At 40.9% G+C, this 10,096-nt stretch overlaps 2 protein-coding genes across 4 annotated transcripts in view; one reads left to right on the top strand and one right to left on the bottom strand.

The window, feature by feature from the left end:
- Positions 1-419: 419 nt before the first annotated feature.
- On the bottom strand, positions 420-7,408 carry LOC311306296 (heat shock 70 kDa protein-like). 2 transcript variants are annotated; one of them, XM_084434619.1, is made up of 2 exons: positions 7,372-7,408; positions 420-2,874 (listed from the first exon to the last, which is right to left on the bottom strand). In XM_084434619.1, the coding sequence occupies exon 2, from the start codon at positions 2,834-2,836 to the stop codon at positions 905-907; it is 1,932 nt and encodes a 643-aa protein (XP_084290745.1). In that variant the 5' UTR covers positions 2,837-2,874; positions 7,372-7,408; the 3' UTR covers positions 420-904. The 2 variants fall into 2 exon arrangements, with proteins under 2 accessions (XP_084290745.1, XP_084290744.1); XM_084434618.1 differs by lacking the exon at positions 7,372-7,408 and adding an exon at positions 3,247-3,469.
- Positions 6,380-10,096, top strand: part of sh2b1 (SH2B adaptor protein 1) — a 23,670-nt gene continuing 19,953 nt past the window's right edge. The window contains exons 1-4 of one of the 2 annotated variants that reach the window (XM_084434599.1): positions 6,380-6,724; positions 6,989-7,035; positions 7,687-9,744; positions 9,937-10,038. In XM_084434599.1, the coding sequence (XP_084290725.1) occupies positions 8,071-9,744; positions 9,937-10,038 (1,776 nt within the window). In that variant the 5' untranslated portion in view covers positions 6,380-6,724; positions 6,989-7,035; positions 7,687-8,070. The remainder of the gene's footprint in view (positions 6,725-6,988; positions 7,036-7,686; positions 9,745-9,936; positions 10,039-10,096) is intronic. The other variant, XM_084434600.1, reaches the window with a different exon arrangement.

Below are 10,096 nucleotides of genomic sequence, written 5' to 3'. Positions count from 1 at the left end.
GAAGACATGTTCTATAGAAGAAAGTCAAACGGTTTGGAATGACATGCGGATGAGTCTGTAAGTATCTCTGCTACTAATTATAATTCAGTTAATGTTTTTCCATTTGGTTTATTTTTATTACTATTACTATTTGGTTTGTCTTTTTCGCCCAGACTGCTGTAACCACACTTTGGCATCAACAAAATGTTCCTTTACCTTTTTGTTTTGTAAGCTATTTATTACATACAGCCTTTATGTATTCCACTGTTGAGAAACTATATAATGATAACTATGTATGATATCATTGGAAATAGAGTGAGCCTAGTCCTACTATATAACATGTTTAGAGTTAATCAATTTTAGCCTGCATTTATATATTTAAGAACTTTAAAAAAAGATACATTAAAAAAAACAGTCTATTGTAACAATTCTTTAAATTATTAATAGTTTATTTTAAATTTTTAGAGACAAACCTTGAAAAGTAAAGTTAACAGTCTTAATGGACTCTTTCATATGGAATATCGCACAATATTAATGCCTACAACTGGAATATACACATTTCAACAGTCAGAATGTTGAACTATTAATTTCTTAACATGCAAATGAAACATTAAAAAACATTCTTTTACATTAACATGTACTTTAACAGAGCAGATATTCTTAACAAAAATGCATATTTCATAAGAAATCTTACAACGGCAATACTGGCAAAACTATTATATATTCAACAATATTATAATATTGTACTCAAAAATATATACAAAAGTCATCTAAATGCAGCATACAGTACCACAGAAAAAATAATCAGTAGTGCTCCACCATAATGTCCAAATAAATGGTCCAAAAATTCTTATATAATAAATTATGTAAATTGAGAATTGCAAAGGAACTTAACCAAAAATCAATCACATTGCCCATCTGATACCTAATCCACCTCCTCAATAGTGGGCCCCTGAGCAGCGGCCCCTGAGCTGGCACGTGCCTGAGCCCCACAGCCTCCAGCTGGCATCCCTCCCTGATAAAGGTTAGTGATGATTGGGTTGCAGACTTTCTCCAGCTCCTTCAGCTGATGTTCATACTCCTCTTTATCAGCCAGCTGGTTGTTCTCTAGCCAGCTGATGGTGGAGTTGCATTTCTCAATAACTTTCTTCTTGTCATCCTCGCTGATCTTGCCTTTCAGGTTCTCATCTTCCACACTGCTCTTCATGTTGAAGGCGTAAGACTCCAAGGAGTTTTTGGCAGCAATCTTCTCTCTTTGCTGATCATCTTCAGCTTTGTACTTGTCTGCGTCCTGCACCATTCTCTCAATCTCCTCTTTGCTCAATCTGCCCTTGTCATTGGTGATGGTGATCTTGTTCTCTTTTCCAGTGCTTTTGTCCACCGCTGACACATTTAGGATTCCGTTGGCGTCAATGTCAAAGGTCACTTCAATCTGCGGGACTCCACGTGGTGCAGGTGGAATTCCTGTGAGCTCAAATTTACCCAGCCGGTTGTTGTCTTTTGTCATGGCCCTCTCTCCCTCATACACCTGGATCAGGACACCGGGCTGGTTGTCTGAGTAGGTGGTGAAGGTCTGGGTCTGTTTGGTGGGGATGGTGGTGTTGCGTTTGATGAGGGCCGTCATGACTCCACCTGCAGTCTCGATGCCCAAAGATAGTGGCGCAACATCCAGCAGAAGCAGGTCCTGGACATTTCCAGATGTGTCACCCATGAGGATGGCGGCTTGCACCGCTGCACCATAAGCCACTGCCTCATCTGGGTTGATGCTCTTGTTCAAGTTCCTGCCGTTGAAGAAATCCTGCAGAAGCTTCTGGATCTTTGGGATTCTTGTGGAACCACCAACCAACACAATATCATGGATCTGAGACTTGTCCATCTTGGAGTCTCTCAGGGCTTTCTCCACAGGCTCAAGTGTTCCCCTGAAGAGGTCTGAGCACATCTCTTCAAAGCGTGCTCTGGTGATGGACGTGTAGAAGTCGATGCCCTCGTACAGGGAGTCGATCTCAATGCTGGCCTGAGAGCTGGAGGAGAGGGTTCTCTTGGCTCGCTCGCACGCTGTTCGCAGCCTCCTCAGTGCCCTCTTGTTCTGACCGATGTCCTTCTTGTGCTTCCTCTTGAATTCTTCTACAAAGTGATTAACCATGCGGTTGTCAAAGTCCTCGCCACCCAGATGAGTGTCTCCGGCTGTGGCCTTCACCTCAAAGATGCCATCTTCAATGGTCAGGATGGACACGTCAAAGGTGCCTCCACCTAGGTCAAAGATCAGGACGTTGCGTTCTCCTCCTTTGCCTTTGTCAAGGCCGTAGGCGATGGCTGCAGCCGTGGGCTCGTTGATGATTCTGAGGACATTGAGCCCAGCGATCACGCCAGCGTCTTTAGTGGCTTGCCTCTGGGAGTCATTGAAATAGGCAGGAACTGTGACAACTGCATTTGTCACCTTCTGCCCCAGATAAGCTTCAGCAATCTCCTTCATCTTCACCAGGACCATAGAGGAAATTTCTTCAGGATAAAATGTCTTGTTTTCTCCTTTGTATTCGACTTGAACCTTTGGCTTTCCACTATCACTGACGACTTGGAAGGACCAGTGCTTCATGTCAGACTGCACTACTGGGTCATCAAACTTCCTGCCAATCAGCCTCTTGGCATCAAACACAGTGTTGTTGGGGTTAATGGCCACCTGGTTTTTAGCTGCATCTCCGATGAGCCTCTCTGTGTCAGTGAAGGCAACATAGCTGGGTGTTGTTCTGTTCCCCTGGTCGTTGGCGATGATCTCCACTTTTCCATGCTGAAACACCCCCACACAGGAGTAGGTGGTGCCCAGGTCAATTCCAATGGCTACTCCTTTTGCTGACGACATGTTTGTTTTAGTTTTTTTCACAGGTAGTTAACAGATTACTATAAGAAAACAGAAATCACATAAATGTTTACTATTAAATAAAACATTTAGATATTGTACAAAAAAGCAGCAGGCAAAAATAAACGAACAGCAATATGAAACAGGAACGTCTCAGGAAGGTTCTAGACTCAATAAATAAATACCTGTAACTTACATGTAAATAAAAACTGAATTATTTCATAGAGCACCAATTACTGTTAATTATGTTTATTGAGTGTTACGAGTATCAATATTGGTGCTGGAAACAGATTTACTTGATCTCCTGAGACAAAACAGCAGGTACACAATTAATAGTAGCTACCATAAGCCTAAGTGAATCAAGAAAGAAAACGGAAACAAGAGTAATAAAAAATATTTAAAGTATAACTTACTTTAAAATGCTTTAGTAGTGGTAGGTAGTAGGCCTAGTGTAGATTTTTCAACAGACTATTTTTATTTCGTAAACTGTCGCCAATTCCGTCGTAACTGAAGTAAGTTCTGTGGAAACACTGATGCCCCAAAACTGCAATGCTGTTTATATACAGAAACCGTCGCACATTCACATGTTCTAAACAGTTCTGGAACACTCGTGTTGAGTTGACCAATGAAAGGCGAAAACCCAAGACAGTTCCGCCCATGCTTTTCAGTGGGAGCCTATAGGCATCGTCATGCGCTTTCTGGAGCATTCGCTCAGATTCTAGTCATCATTATCAACTTGTTTAAACCTATTTTTTACAGTCTATGGTTTAAACATACGTAATCGTAGACTATATGTTTTAGCACGCTTAATATTCAGTAATTTACTGTAACTAAAACCTAGTTTGGATTTATTTCTGTTAGTCAATCGTAAAACGATGTTTAGGCTATAATAACATTGAATAATAAAAAGTATAATAATAATAAAAAAGAAAACATTAGGCTATAAAATGGTGATTGACGCTAGCCTACCCTGCTCTATTATCTCGATTTTCCAGAAAGGTATAATTTACATATCCTTATCATCCAGACTATGCTTTGTCTGAAATGAGTGACATCCATAAATTCCGGTTCTATATTGACGTAGGCTATACGCAATACTTGAAATAATACAAGATTAATAGATTGAGATCAAATGTTGTTATTTTGCTATAGGCCTATAATGGTTTTCATGAGAACTGTTGTTTGCCTAGTTAGAAATTGTATTCACCATGTAACATATCTTGTTATGTTAAGCCGTAGTCAATAGAGGGCAGTAAAAGAACGTGAAAGAGACGTTTTTTTTTTTCGTTTTTTTTCACATGTAGCCTACCTGTCTGTCCATGAAGGAAAATATGATCTCAAACTAAAACCGCATGAGAGATTATTTATCTAATACAGAATATGATTACTTGTAATATTCACAACTTCTAATCGTACACAAATCCAACTTCATATTAAAGACTGCATTTTAAATTTGCAAAGGGTTTTCTAAGACATTATCCCATTTTAAATGTTTTTCCAAAAAAAAATAATAATAATTATATACAGTATATATGGTCATGTAGAGTAAAACAGCTCAAGGTTAAACAGTTTTAAGTAAAGGCTGTATTTATCAAGAATACAGGCAACAACTTTTCAGTTCAGTTTGTTAATTAAATCTGATGGATTTTATTGCCGTGGGGATGTTGTATTTTATATATTAAGATTTAAATACAGCACCATACCAGAGTTAAAACAAATCTGGTTTTAACTGCAAAAAGTAATAATACATTTTTTATATATTTTTTTTATATATTCTACCCAAGATGATTTATAACAGCTGTGCTCATTTGTTTCATGTAATTCCTGTTGCACTGTTCTCAACCATTCTCAAACTGAATCTTGCTGGATCGGTCATATAAAGAGCATACAGATTTTTAGAACAGTAATAATAAGCAGCCATGCAGCTGAAAATTTTCCATGCTGATCAGAAGTGATTTGTAAATAATAATATTAAATAACAACAACAACAACAACAACAAAAATCCTATAGGTTAAAAAATAATAATTAACTGCTTAACAATGTAATTGTAGAATTGAACGATGATGCACTTACATAGGTATAAATTAGGCAAAACCAGTCTACTGTGTCTGCTCAGTCTACTGAGACTAGGGTTAAATCACAATAATATTATTAAATCTCTCAAGATAATGTCATGGTCTAATAATTTTAAAAGAAAAAATGCTATGGCTTAGATCATGATAATAGTCATAACTGAGTCTTTTGTTACACAGAAACATTCTTTGATTGTAATATTTAACAATGAATGCACAGCAGTCACAGAGCCCTATAGTGATTTTTGATGATGATACAAGATCATCATTATAAACTATGGCTAAAGAATATGGCATTTTGTGGGAACGTATTGGACGTTTTTTGTGCTGCTCTGCTGGGAGACTGCAATGTGTGAGGAGAAGAACGTGTTCTTTAAGTAGAGTCGCATTGGCTACTTAAGTCTAATGAATGTTTATTTGTGCTTTATTGCTCTTTAGGGTGCAAATTCTTTGCCTCTTTGATGTAAACAAAAATAAACACAATGTTCTATTGACGTTTTCCTGCAAATTTTTTGGGCACACAGAAAAAGACTCTGAATACACAGGACGAAAAAGGGGGAGTGGAAGCAAACAGGCCCAAAATGTCTGTTGCAGGACAGTTATTGGAACTTTTGGAGTAAAATAAAATAAAACTTGCACAGTCCTGTACCTCAACTGATGCATGGGTTGAACAGAAGCTCAAATTTGATGCTATAGTTTCTCATAATTATTAGACATTCTATGACATTTTCTTGAAAGATTTAGTGTTTTGTTTTAACCCATAGTCTCGATAAGTAGACTGATTCTGCCCAATTTATATGCAAGTCTTTCTTCAATGCTATAATTACATTGGTGACTTTTTTTTTATTTATTTTTTTTACCTACCTAGGATTTTTATTATTATTATTATTATATTTACAAATCACTTTTGATCATTTTGGAAAATGTGTTGTTGGATGCTTGTAGTCACTGCTTATCTCTGCTATTTGCTAGCAGTAAATTTGCCATTCACTCGTAATGACCAGAGATCCAGAAAGATTCAGATAGTTCCAAAGTCAAGAAGAGTGCAACAGGAATTTCATGCAACAAATTATATCAGCTGTTATAAATCATCTTGAATATTATGATGATTTTTGCAGTTAAAATTTTTTATATATTTTTTAACTCACAATAATGTACTTTATGAAAATAGTATTGGCTAAAATGTTATTATTTTATAAATTTTTCACATAGCATTTCTCATTTCCAGTCCTGAGCACAGATTCTCTCACTGGAATAATCGAGTAATAATCTCAAATTCAGTGTATTACAGCCTCCAAACATATGACTCAGCCATCAGCCAGAGCAACATCCAACCTTGTTTTACTTTTTTACACAACTGTCCAATGTGGCTCCTCCAAAAAGTGCACATCCCTCTTCCTCAGATTTTTTCTCCCATTGAAAATCCCCCTTCTCCAACACTCCCTGTCCCCCCAACCTACACCCTCTCCCACTATATCGCGAGAGACTGATTGGGACAGCAGGCAGAGAAATATCCATATACCTGCAACACGAGCAGTTGTACAGCCTTTATGAATAAATAGATACCCTATGATTCATCAATAAGTTTAGCATCAACGGGGGACAGCTAGACGGAGAGGAATGAATATTAGTATTAACATTGGCAGACAAACTGCCTGCTTAGCAATACAGCCAGCTAGCTGACCAGCAGCTCAAACTTGATAATTTATTAGCAGTGCTGGGTTAGCTAGTTAGCACCAGGCTAGTTCAATATTTGCACTTAAACTTTTTCGAATTTCTCTCACGCCAGCGAACAAATTGCGTCTTTTGTGCAAAAAGGTGAGTTAATGTGACATTTCTTTCTACTGCTTAAGATCGTTAGCAAACTAGCCACCGTTTTATGAGCTAAAGTTAACTGGCTAGCCCGAGTTAGCTTGGTGTGTTGACATTATCAGCGTGAGAGCGTATTATGACAATTCAATTTATGTCAGACAGCTAACTAGGCGAAACGAGTTGTTAGACCTTGTATGGTTTCCTATATCATATCATTTTATCGTAACTACAACTGACAGGCCTTTACGCTTTATATGTTTTTCTTTACAGCTAACGTTAACTGCACCGGCTTCGAGTTACACACTGGCCTGAAGATGGTGAGTTATCACCGGGGCTTATGAGCATCATTTCTGCATCCTCCAGTCGTGTAAATCGTCTAAACTGATTTCATATCAGTGTCTTGGTTTCGATTTGTTTGAGCTCAAAGGCTCAAGAAGCTCCGTTTGTTGGTTTTATTTGGTTTAATAATAAAATAAATGAGAAATTAGCGCTTTGCACGTTCTTCAAATATCAGGTGGAGAATTGGGTCTCACAACTCAAAGCAAAACAACGCCTCTCTGTTTCATGCATGACACTTAAAACGAATAAATGTCACAGTATAATTGTACATATAATTCACACACAAACTCAAAATCTCAAACTCAAATCGAAACCTGTATGACTTTCTTCTGTGGAAGAGATGTTAAGCAGAAAGACAGCCTCGTTCTCTATTCACTTTTGACAAGAATGACAAGTTGTCATTCTGCCATTTCCTCATACAGTTTTGTAACACCATGAGTAAATGATGACAGAAGTGTAATTTTTGGGTAAACCATCCCTTTAACTTCAATATTGTTACAATTTCTATGTTTGAATAGGTTTTTTTTTTTTTTTAAGACATTGTTATTGTGCAGTGTATTATTATATATATTTTTTAAATTACTTAAAATAATTAATCTATTTTCTCTCTCTATGTATTCATCATTTAGGTCACAAATCCCTACCGCAGGATCCTCGCAGAGCCTTAAAACCGGAGACCACCTGAGAACTAACATCAGCTCAGCCGGCCGAATGTTTTGTTACTCACCATACATACATTTACACATATTATTTTGTGTAGAATGTGAGCTATTTTAGAGCACCAAACATTGACGTTACAGAGTTATTTCTTTTCTTTTTCTTTTTAAAATGGGGGAAGACAATTACCAATCACTGTCAGGCCACATTTTTTGGTCAGATTTTCCAAATTCATTTCAATTGTGAAACCGTAGCCTGATGAACAGATTGCGCGTTTCCCATACGCACATAGATCGCAACGATCCTGACGTCTTTGATGATCGTTTGGTCTTAAATTGGTCACCTATTAGTCAGTCATGAACGGCTCCCTTTTAACCCCGCCCAGCCCACGGGCTGCAGCTAATTCATCTCCCCTTCCACCCTCCCCATCTCCATCGCCTTCTCCTCCATCTCCTTCACTGTTGCCCCTCTCAACGAGACCCCCACCTTTGCCTCCTCCAGCTCCTGCCAGTCAGCCCTTGTCGTCATTGTCTGACACACCCACACCGTCTCCATCTCCCTGCCTTAGTTGGACCGAGTTCTGTGAGCTCCATGCCCGGGTAGCCGCCGGTGACTTCGCCCGCCATTTCCGGGCCTTCCTGCTGGAGAACCCGCATTACTCCCCTGATTCAGCAGCTGCTTTTTGCCAGCGCTTCACCGACCGATTTGTTCGTCATTTCGAGAGCGAGCTGGAGGGGACAGGGGTCGGTAGGGAAGGAACAGTGAACTGGGTCGCCCAATCAGATGTTACGTCGCTGGAGGAGGATGCAGCGTCTCCGTCCCTGCTGCCACCAGAGGCCGCCACCCCCTGCCCACCCGCTCACACACGGGCTATGCCCAAACCGGTCTTGACCCAGGAGGGCCGTGGCACAGAACAATTCCAGAATACAGGAGCGTTTCAGGATTTGTATGCTCATACGCAGATTCTCCCACCATCCTCTTCTTCATCGTGCTCTTCCTCTATGGGCGGGAATAATGGGCGGAGGGAGGAGAGGGGAACTGCAGTCAAACACAATCCATCTGGCTACAAGGACCTGGAGGAAGAGGAGGACAGCTGGGCGGGGCCCGTGGCTGGAGAGGAGGTGGAGACGGACATAGTAGAAAGGGACGATGAGGGCGAGAGTGAGTTGACCTCGGAAAGAGCCGATCTCAGCCAGACTCTGACATGCCCCAACTCCTCTGGCACACCAGCAAATTCTGGGTCAAAGGGTAATGGGACACCCATTGGGGGTCACTCCAAAAATAAACTAAAAAAGCGGTTCTCTCTGCGCAGCGTGGGCCGTAGTGTCAGAGGGAGCGTGCGAGGCATCTTGCACTGGCGCAGCTCCTCCAGCGACTCCCCTCAGAACTGCAGCGTGGGTAACGTCAACCCTCTTCCTTCCAGTTACAGCTACACTACAGGCCTGCAAGATGGCAAGAGGAATTCCGGCTCGCAGGGTGTTCCCTCTTCTCTCCCTGTGTCTCTCTCCCTTCCCCTCTCCCTCCCTCACTCGTCGTCCTCTTCGTTGCCCCCATCATCCTCCAGCAGCGCCACCTCCCTTTCATTTTCCGAGGCCCGTGACTGGCGGAGGAGCAACGGCGATGGGGAAAAGGAGAAATGGAGTCACCGGTTAGAGAAACTGCGACTGTCTCGCTCACCCCCGCCGACGTTGTCCTCCGCAGCACCTTCATCGGTCGTGTCCCCCTCTGCGCTGCCACCAAGCAGCATCAGTGCCTCCAGGAAGATGGGTAGGCTTGTACGGGAGGGAGGTGTGACCGTGTGCTCGTCTTCGGACGAGTTCGCCAGCACTCATGGTTTCCCAGGCTTTTCCTTTGGACTGCTGCACCACGGCACGGACAGCACGGCGTCAGGGCATCCCACGGCCACCGGGGGAGCTGCAATCGGACGGGGTATGCGTTGGCACAAGTGCCGTCTGGTTCTGAAAGAACGGGATAAGGATGGAGTGGACGGAGGGATGGAGTATTTCCTGGAGTTTTACATCCCGCCTAAGGTGAGCGACAGGATTTCTGCTTAATGTAAATTGTGTGTACAATTTTACTTCCATATATTTACAAATATTTTATATACGTGCTGTCGTTCATAAGTTTGGGGTCTATAAATAATGTATATAATATTAAAGTACCAGCTGACTAGTTTAAGTTATATATAATTTATATATTTTGACATATTTGAATACTTCCAGTCCTCCAAGGCCAGACTGACTGTCCCATGCGGCTCTATTGTTGATGTGAGGAGCACTACAGCTATAGAAGTGCCAGACAAAGAGAACACCTTCCTTCTACAGGTACGTCAGAACACATCTTTTTTTGTCTACAGTAGTTAGTCAAATCTTCAATAATGAT

The sequence above is a fragment of the Rutilus rutilus genome (assembly GCF_951802725.1).
Source record: "Rutilus rutilus genome assembly, chromosome: 1".
NCBI classification, from domain to species: Eukaryota; Metazoa; Chordata; class Actinopteri; order Cypriniformes; family Leuciscidae; genus Rutilus; species Rutilus rutilus.
Note: the sequence above shows the minus strand (reverse complement) of the source record. Positions and strands in the feature narration are given on the sequence as shown.

Coding starts and splice junctions, on each gene's coding strand:
- LOC311306296 (XM_084434619.1), bottom strand. CDS start 2,836: ATGTCGTCAGCAAAAGGAGTAGCCATTGGAATTGACCTGGGCACCACC.